General features: G+C 52.3%; 1 protein-coding gene across 1 annotated transcript in view; it reads left to right on the plus strand.

Annotated features, from left to right (window-relative positions):
* The window catches only part of Hivep3 (human immunodeficiency virus type I enhancer binding protein 3), a 312,458-nt gene that overhangs the window by 270,628 nt on the left and 31,659 nt on the right, over positions 1-10,171 (plus strand). The window contains exon 4 of the mRNA XM_021160203.2: positions 3,628-9,113. Within this exon, the coding sequence (XP_021015862.1) occupies positions 4,152-9,113 (4,962 nt within the window). The 5' untranslated portion in view covers positions 3,628-4,151. The remainder of the gene's footprint in view (positions 1-3,627; positions 9,114-10,171) is intronic.

Genomic DNA, 10,171 nt, shown 5'->3' on the forward strand with positions numbered 1-10,171 from the left:
CAGATGACACGCATGCCCACGTGTATATACACAGATATACACACAGTGCTGCATTAGGGAGTGTGAGGGGGGCATCACCCCAGAAACCTGGACCAGCCCCCCCCCCCCCACAGCACACCTTGGTGATAAGACTCCCTCTTTCCTGGGGTCAGTGACCACAGTTCTGTGACGGCACATGTGAGATACCACTGAGCACTCACAGTTGGGACTGAGGTGGGAATATGCAGGAACTCATCCTAAAGTCTGGAACCTACCCCCAGGGCAGCATGAATCCCCCTTCCTTGACACTCTGGGTACCAGATCCCCAGATCTCAACATCCTGTGTCCACATTCAACCTCTTAAGCTCTCTTTGCACATGCGCCTGCCTCTAAACCACTTCCCTTCTTCTAGATCCAACTCAACAGTGTCCCATCATTTAAGGCCCCGCTGAAGCTCTTCTTCCTTCAGGCAGCCTGTACGGTTCATTGCCTTTGGAAGAGCAGAATGTGAAGGCAGGAGAAGCCACGAGGCTGGGACCCACTTATGATAGGGCTAAACACCATTGGCTCAGTGAGCAGTGGGGTGGTTTTGGAGAGGAACAACTGGGGGAGGGGAAGACATAAGTCTTAAAAGAATGAGGTGGTACAAATAGGGTTGCATGCTAAATACAAGTATAGCCATGAAACTTAGGCTCATAGAGGAAGAGACTGGTAGATACCCCACTATGGAAAATCTGCATTGGCCAGTAAGGAAAACTCCTTGGCTTTGTGCAGATACCCTAAGCCTCACTGAAGATCAAGATACAAGATGAGACTCTGGTGGATATAAGACAGCCAGTTTCTATGCCCGGCGCCTGTGAATAGACCGTCTTTCATGGCAAGAGGGACTTTGTGGATAGCCTGAGAAGGGTCTCTTATGGGTTATCCAGGCAGAAGCAAAAGAAAGGACAGACAGACATTACTGTGAAGTGATTCCATTGGAGCCAATGTGGCTTTGAAGACATAAGGAGCCACAAGCCAAGGGGTGCAGGCAGCCTCTGGGAGCCGGAAAAGACTCAAGAGATTAGTGACCCACCCCAGTGGGGTTAGTGCCCAGCTGCTCAAAGGGACACCAGTAACTGCTGCTTCGCCAAAGGGTTGTGATTTGCTGCTGGAGCAGATTCTGGTTCCTGCCCATTCATTGTCCCTTAGGCAGTTCCTCATCCATCAGGTGGGAAGTCATCCTGCACCATGTTCCTCCCTGAGAAAACTGGCAAGTGGAAGCCAAGTGCCTGTCCTGTTAGCCATGACCTAGATGTTGGCTGGGGCCAGGGCAAAGGAACCTGGGAAAGAACAGGCTGTAGCTAGGTGGCTGTAGATCAATCAAAGTTGGAGTTTTCTATACTAAGAAGGACAAATGGCTTCTGGGTGGGATTCCAGTCATGGCTGTGTTTTCATTCCCAACCAGGGACCACCCTTGCTTGGCCTTGACCTCATTCTGATCCAACTTCCTTCTGTGGCTCTCTGACTGCCTCACCCTGAAGCTCCAGGCCAATATTCTCATACCTGTCCTGCCTCGCTTTTACTTTCCTTCATAAGTGAGGACTATACATACACACACACACACACACACACACACACAGAAGTGTGAACAACTTTGGAGGTGGCTGATAATCTGGTGTATCATGAAGTGAGAATATTTGCCGTTCATATCCTGTCTGGCCTGTGGTCTTGATTCTTGGATCCCTAGCTATTGAAAGTGGCAAGGTTCACTTTCTTGACAATTTGAACTTATCTTATTGACAGTAAAACTTGTGACCACACTTTGGTATACTGGGTGTGTGTATGTGTGTGTGTGTTTGTGTGTGTGTGTGTGTTTAAGTTCATTATTAGCAAAGAACCTTGTTGGAACCTCCAACTTAACCTTTGGGGTTAGGTTGGCATAGCAGCTCCCTGGGCATGAAGCTCTTGTCTTCTGTCACCTCAGTTTTATCTCACTTGGGCAATAGCCCTGGCACCTCAGCCTAGAGTCTGAAATAGATTCCAGCTGGTGTCCTGACAGTGTGAGTGGCCTATCTGGCCTGACGGAGCCCAGTTCCTGGCTCCCCCTGCTTCAGAACGTTCACTCCAGACCCTGACCATGTGGTTATAGCACTAGATATCAAAGGAGTTTTCCCACTACCTTCAGGATCCCAGCCACCTGGCCTTGAACCTGTTGATGTCACATGATTAACCCTGAGATCTTGGTGGCTCTAGTTCCAGTGAGCTCTGATTGCTTCCTTATTGGACTGTTTTAATAGATGAGCCTATGGAAGCTTCCAGAATAGGAGCTGACTAGCCTGATATGTTAGCCAATTAGCTGTTGGAAACCAAATTCTCCTCGTGGTTGTCAGTTGGCTTCTGAGGTCCCATGGCCTCAGTGGTGAATGACATGAACCTTTCCTGTGGCTAATCTCTAGAGCACACTTTCCCCCTCTGTGGTTTGAAAGGGAACCCTGAAGCACTGGACCACTGTTGTGGTGATTTATACAATGTGCCCATTAGTTGTCTAAAAAGTGGCTTTTTCTGTCGCTTGAATCATGCTCAGAACTAAGTAAAGTGGGAAAGAGATGTGCTTTTCATGTCTCTTGTTCACAGGGTCAGCTAGGTTCTCCTAAAGAGTAGCCAATACCTTGCTCACACCACATCTGAATTTGACATAATCGAAGGCTGAGAAATTCCCAAGTCATGAGTTTTTGATATCCAGCATCCACCCTGGCAACAACACCTGTCCTACAATATGGTAAAGAAAGATGCAGAGGGTGCCAGTTCTAAACTCAGAGGGCCTGTGTGGCCCTGCCTGGTTGGTCCCATATGCCTTTAATTTCAGCCCATGGGAGGCAGAGGCAAGTGGATCTCTGAGTTTGAGGTCAGCCTGATCCACAGAGTGAGTTACAGGACATGGATAAACACACACACACACATACACACACACACACACACATGCTTGCAAAGCTGGAGGAACTCTCTAGAAAATCTCCCATTTCCTTGGGAGTGTTTGGATCAGTCTGGTGGTCACAGCCAGGTTCAGTGTGAGTTACCATGGGCTATGTCCCAACCTCTATAGCTTTGCCCAGAAACACAAGTTAGGGATTTGCATGGGGGTGAATATGAGTGATATTTCTCAAGGCCATGCAGATCTGGGGCCAGAGAGTGTCTTTGTTAACAGTCTATCCTTTGGAAAGCTCATCCCAGCATCCTCAGACACTTCTTACCTCTCGCCCATCCAGCACCATCTGTATCCCCCTCAGCAGCATCTTTATCCATTTCCTAATGGTGTTCTTCTGCAGGCTACAGGAGCAGTTCTGACGGGACCTGCTACTACCCTTATTCCAGATTCACAGCAGAGGCTTGGCAAGCCCAGGCTCCCTGGGACTGGGTCACAGGGCAGGGTGAGGGGTCCAGGCCTCTAGCCCCCAGAAACCCCATAAGACAGTGTCAGAAGCATTGGCTCTGTGGAGGCATTGGTGTAGTATGAGTGTGGGGAGATGGGGTGCGGCATCCTGTTTGAATGTCTCTGGCTAGTTTTTAAGAAGTCTTAACCAGCTTTAACTGCACTCCATTTGCCCAGCCTGTGGACAGCCTCAGTAAATCCTTTCCCTCTGTTGTGTGTATTTTTTCCCCTCGTAGAAGACCGTGATTTCTCCTCCGAGGCTGCTATTCTCCAATACAGAATTCAAGGGCAGAAGAGAGCCGCCCCAGCATCCATTGTGGCATCTCTCCGGCCCGGACTAGGGATGACAGGCCCATGGACATGGATGTCTCCGACCTTCAGCTGTTCATATAGCACACAGGGGACTCGTGGGGGCCACTTATCACCCAAACCCACTCAATGGCAATACTGACATCTTCCAGGCTGTTTTCAAGACAGGCGTTCAGGCAGAAAAATGCCAGTATGCTTTCTGTCTGCAGAGTAGCGGGCTATGCCACACCAATATGAATAGCGTGGGCCCTGGGACCTGCTCTGAGTCCACTTGCAGCCACTGACACTTGGGGGGATTAAAAAAAAAGCCCAGCCCCAAAACCATCGTGGGGTTGGCTTCCATGGCTCTTGACCAATGTGGCCAAAGCTAGACACCTCGGGACACTTGGATTATTCATAAATGCGACCTACCCCAAACTCCCTGAGTAGCATCTGAAGTCTTGTGAAGGTCATGGATCCTGACCAAAGCATCAAGGGCACCAAGAAGACTGATGGAAGTCCCCGGAAGCGGCTGACCAAAGGAGAGGCCATTCAGACGAGCGTTTCTTCCAGTGCTCCATACCCAGGCAGCGGCACTACTGCTCCCTCAGAGAGTGCCACCCAGGAGCTCCTAGCCCCGCAGCCTTTCTCAGGCCCCTCTCAGGAGAAAACGGGCCAGCAGCAGAAGCCTGCCCGGAGGCCTTCCATCGAGGCCTCGGTTCACATCTCTCAGCTTCCGCAGCACCCTCTGACACCAGCATTCATGTCCCCGGGCAAGCCAGAGCATCTCCTCGAGGGGTCCACGTGGCAGCTGGTTGACCCCATGAGACCTGGACCCTCGGGCTCCTTTGTGGCCCCCGGGCTGCATCCGCAGAGCCAGCTCCTCCCATCCCATGCTTCTATCCTTCCTCCTGAGGAGCTGCCTGGCATCCCTAAGGTCTTTGTGCCTCGTCCCTCACAGGTCTCCCTGAAACCTGCAGAAGAGGCACACAAGAAAGAGAGGAAACCGCAGAAGCCAGGCAAGTATATATGTCAATACTGCAGCCGACCCTGCGCCAAGCCCAGTGTGCTCCAGAAACACATTCGCTCACACACAGGCGAGAGGCCCTACCCCTGCGGCCCCTGCGGCTTCTCCTTCAAGACCAAGAGTAACCTCTACAAACACAGGAAGTCTCATGCCCACCGTATCAAAGCTGGCCTGGCCTCGGGCTCCAGCAGCGAGATGTACCCCCCTGGGCTGGAGATGGAGAGGATCCCCGGGGAAGAGTTTGAGGAGCCCACCGAGGGAGAAAGCACAGACTCAGAGGAGGAAACCGGTGCCGCATCAGGTCCCTCCACAGATGTTCTCCCCAAACCCAAGCACCCCCTGCTCTCAAGTAGTTTGTACAGCTCCGGGAGCCACGGTTCCAGCCAGGAACGCTGCTCCCTGTCCCAGTCAAGCACTGGCCCATCACTAGAGGACCCCGTCCCATTTGCAGAAGCCTCATCGGAACATCCCCTGAGCCATAAACCGGAAGACACGCACACCATCAAGCAGAAGCTGGCACTCCGCCTGAGCGAGAGGAAGAAGCTGATCGAAGAGCAGACATTCCTGAGCCCAGGGAGCAAAGGCAGCACAGAGTCCGGGTACTTCTCCCGCTCTGAGAGCGCGGAGCAGCAGGTCAGCCCCCCCAACACCAACGCAAAGTCCTACGCAGAGATCATCTTCGGCAAGTGTGGACGGATTGGGCAGCGGACCTCCATACTGGCATCCACCTCTACCCAGCCCCTACTGCCTCTATCCTCAGAAGACAAGCCCAGCTTGGTACCTTTGTCTGTGCCCAGGACACAAGTGATCGAACATATCACCAAGCTCATCACCATCAATGAAGCCGTGGTGGACACCAGTGAGATCGACAGTGTGAAGCCCAGGAGGAGCTCTCTAACCAGGCGCAGCAGCGTGGAGTCCCCGAAGTCCAGCCTCTACCGGGACTCACTATCGTCCCATGGGGAGAAGACTAAGCAGGAGCAATCACTGCTGAGCCTCCAGCACCCACCCAGCTCCACGCACCCTGTGCCTCTCCTGAGAAGCCACTCAATGCCTTCTGCCGCCTGCACCATCAGCACCCATCACCACACCTTTCGTGGTAGCTACTCCTTTGACGACCACGTCGCTGACCCCGAGGTCCCCAGCCGCAACACTCCCGTGTTTACCTCCCACCCACGGATGCTAAAGCGCCAGCCAGCCATTGAATTACCTTTGGGGGGTGAGTACAGTTCCGAGGAGCCTGGACCGAGCAGCAAGGACCCCACCTCCAAGCCCTCCGATGAACCAGAACCCAAGGAAAGCGACCTTACCAAAAAGACCAAGAAGGGGTTCAAAACAAAAGGCGTGAACTATGAATGTACCATCTGCGGTGCTCGGTACAAAAAGAGAGATAATTACGAAGCTCATAAGAAATACTACTGCTCTGAGCTCCAGATCACAAAAGCCCACTCTGCAGGTGCTCATGAAGTGGAAAAGACTCAGGCTGAGCCTGAGCCTTGGTCCCAGATGATGCATTATAAACTGGGGGCCACCTTGGAACTCACTCCGCTGAGAAAAAGACGGAAGGAAAAGAGCCTTGGAGATGAGGAAGAGCCACCTGCCTTTGGCAGCCCAGGCCCATCAGAAACAGCTCATAACCGTCCCCTGGAGTCCACCAAGTCACCAGCAGAAGCAAGCAAGTCAGTGCCCTCTCTAGAGGGACCCACGAGCTTCCAGCCCAGGACTCCCAAGCCAGGAGCTGGGTCAGAACCAGGGAAGGAGAGGAGAACAATGTCCAAAGAAATTTCCGTCATCCAGCACACCAGCTCCTTTGAGAAGTCTGACCCACCGGAGCAGCCCAGTGGCCTGGAGGAAGACAAGTCCCCGGCCCAGTTCTCATCCCCACCATCTGCCCCGCATGGACGCTCGGCTCACTCCCTGCAGCCGAGGTTGGTCCGGCAGCCCAACATTCAGGTTCCAGAGATCCTCGTGACAGAAGAACCGGACAGGCCTGACACAGAGCCTGAGCCGCCCCCCAAGGAGCCTGAGAAGACAGAAGAATTCCAGTGGCCCCAGCGCAGCCAAACACTGGCACAACTCCCAGCGGAGAAGCTGCCACCCAAGAAAAAGAGACTCCGCCTGGCTGAGATGGCTCAGTCCTCAGGGGAGTCCAGCTTTGAGTCCTCTGTGCCTCTGTCTCGAAGCCCAAGCCAGGAGAGCAGCATTTCTCTGAGTGGCTCCAGCCGCTCAGCTTCATTCGACAGGGAAGACCATGGAAAAGCTGAGACCCCTGGACCCTTCTCAGACACACGCTCCAAAACCTTGGGCTCCCACATGCTGACTGTCCCCAGCCACCACCCACATGCCCGAGAGATGAGACGGTCAGCCTCGGAGCAGAGCCCCAATGTGCCCCATTCCTCACACATGACGGAGACCCGAAGCAAATCCTTTGACTACGGCAGCTTGTCCCCTACAGGACCATCTGTAGCAGTGCCTGCAGCTCCGCCACCCCCAGCCGCCCCGCCAGAAAGAAGAAAATGTTTTCTGGTAAGACAGGCCTCCCTGAACAGACCTCCAGAAGCCGAGCTGGAGGCTGTGCCCAAGGGAAAACAAGAGAGCAGTGAGGAGCCTGCAGCCAGCAAGCCTTCCACAAAAAGCTCTGTGCCCCAGATCTCTGTGGGCACTACACAAGGTGGGCCTTCAGGGGGCAAAAGCCAGATGCAGGACAGGCCCCCACTGGGATCCAGCCCACCCTACACAGAAGCTCTGCAAGTGTTCCAACCTCTTGGCACCCAGCTGCCCCCTCCAGTCTCTCTCTTCTCCTTGCAACAGCTCTTGCCTCAGGAGCAAGAACAGCCCTCTGAGTTCTTCCCCACACAAGCAATGGCCGGCCTCCTCTCCTCCCCATACTCCATGCCCCCGCTCCCACCTTCCTTGTTCCAAGCCCCACCACTTCCTCTACAGCCTACTGTGCTACACCCCAGCCAGCTCCATCTCCCCCAGCTCCTGCCTCACGCTGCAGATATCCCCTTCCAGCAGCCCCCTTCCTTTCTCCCCATGCCATGCCCTGCCCCTTCAACCCTCTCCGGATATTTCCTCCCTCTGCAATCCCAGTTTGCACTGCAGCTCCCTGGTGAAATAGAAAGCCACTTGCCCCCAGTCAAAACCAGCCTGCCCCCTCTGGCAACAGAACCTCCTGGCCCCTCCAGCAGCACAGAATACAGCAGTGACATCCAGCTGCCTCCTGTGACTCCCCAAGCCACCTCCCCAGCTCCCACATCAGCCCCATCACTGGCCCTGCCTGCCTGTCCAGATGCCATGGTGTCACTGGTTGTTCCTGTCCGAATCCAGACCCACATGCCATCCTATGGAAGTGCCATGTACACCACTTTGTCTCAGATCTTGGTCACACAGTCTCCGGGTAGCTCAGCAAGCACGGCTCTTACCAAGTACGAGGAGCCCTCCTCCAAAAGTATGACTGTTTGTGAGGCTGATGTATATGAGGCTGAACCTGGGCCATCGAGCATAAGCAAGGAACAAAACAGAGGTTACCAGACACCATATCTGAGAGTACCTGAAAGGAAAGGCACTTCACTGTCTTCTGAGGGTATCCTGAGCCTGGAGGGGTGCTCATCCACAGCCAGTGGAAGCAAACGCGTCCTTTCCCCAGCTGGCAGTCTTGAACTTACCATGGAAACCCAGCAGCAGAAAAGGGTAAAGGAGGAAGAAGCTTCCAAGGCAGATGAAAAACTGGAGCTTGTGAGTACCTGTAGTGTCGTGCTGACAAGTACAGAGGACAGGAAGAAGACAGAGAAACCCCATGTGGGTAGCCAGGGCCGGAGCAGGAGGGAGGCAGAAACACTGTCCAGCTTGTCTTCAGATGCATCCGACCCAAAAGAACTTTCTCCCCTCTCTCATTCCACATTGTCCCATGGGACAGCCCCAGGCTCAGAAACTTTGAAGGAATATGCCCAACCATCTAGCAAAGCTCACCGAAGAGGTCTGCCTCCACTGAGTGTAAAGAAAGAAGATCCAAAGGAACAGACTGACCTCCCTCCCCTGGCACCCCCAAGTTCTCTGCCTCTGTCAGATACTTCCCCTAAACCAGCCAAATTGCAAGAAGGTACAGACTCAAAGAAGGTACTGCAGTTCCCCAGCCTCCACACAACCACTAATGTCAGTTGGTGCTATTTAAACTACATTAAGCCAAATCACATCCAGCATGCAGATAGGAGGTCCTCTGTTTACGCTGGTTGGTGCATAAGTTTGTACAACCCCAACCTTCCAGGGGTTTCCACTAAAGCTGCTTTGTCCCTCCTGCGATCTAAGCAGAAGGTGAGCAAAGAGACATATACCATGGCCACAGCTCCGCATCCTGAGGCAGGAAGGCTGGTTCCATCCAACTCCCGAAAGCCCCGCATGACAGAGGTAAGTTCTGCCTTGTTCTAGCCACCAAGTAATGCAAAAGCTTATGCTGAGCTTTTAAAGCCACATTGTCTTCATGCTAAGTTTGTAGAATTAAAACCAGCTTGGGGTGGGAGGCAGGTTTTTCTCTCTGGGAGTCTTGACCTCATAAGAAAACATGGTCACTGAGCTTCTCTGCCCTTGTGTCCCTAACATAGTTGCAGTAATGCTATCAGCAAAATGCTGCTACTTTTCCAGAAGTTTCTACTATAAAATTGAAAAGTTCAGTTTCAGGAAGATATAGAGTGATTCTCTAAAGAACAAAGTTGGAGAAATTGGGGGGGATGCTTTGGACAATTTTAGAACTTTATTCCAGCCCTTTCCCATGTGGTTCTCCATCATCTTATTAGTTTCAATCTGCTTTTTAATTTTTTTCTGTATCTGCTGGGGGGGGGGTGTCTCTACTATCCTTTAAAATTGTCTCATTTCCACATTTGACACAATTCACTCCTAAAAGAATACTTTCCTGTAAGATGGTGCATAGAACTGGGCTGCAGTAAACCTCTCCACCTGTAGGAGACAATATCACAATTTGAGATGTCTGTGCTATAGATTAGCAGTAGGCTTTCAATGCAACTCATATTTATTCTTCCATTGCCTCTGACCTGGGCTACTTAAGGAGCTATACAATAAAGTTTCCCATATCATTTTAACAGATTTGAAACTCAGAAATTCCAATTTGCATTAAAAAGACAACACTTTTACACAGGCAAGGCCAGCCTAAAGCTTCAGGCCAGGACCTGTGCTGGCCTAGTGTGACAAAATATCCCGACAAAAGTAACCTAAGGGAAAGAATTTATTTTGACTTATAATTTCAGAAGCATACAATACATAGTGGCCAGGGAGCCATGGAAGAGGCAGAAGAGGCATTTAGAAATTGGCTGGTTGCCAGGCATGGTGGCACATGGCCTTTAATCCCAGCACTCAAGAGGCAGAGGCAGGCAGATTTCTGAGTTCGAGGCCAGCCTGGTCTACAAAGTGAGTTCCAGGACAGCCAGGGCTATACAGAGAAACCCTGTCTT

This window comes from Mus caroli, chromosome 4, assembly GCF_900094665.2.
Source record: "Mus caroli chromosome 4, CAROLI_EIJ_v1.1, whole genome shotgun sequence".
Taxonomy (NCBI): Eukaryota; Metazoa; Chordata; class Mammalia; order Rodentia; family Muridae; genus Mus; species Mus caroli.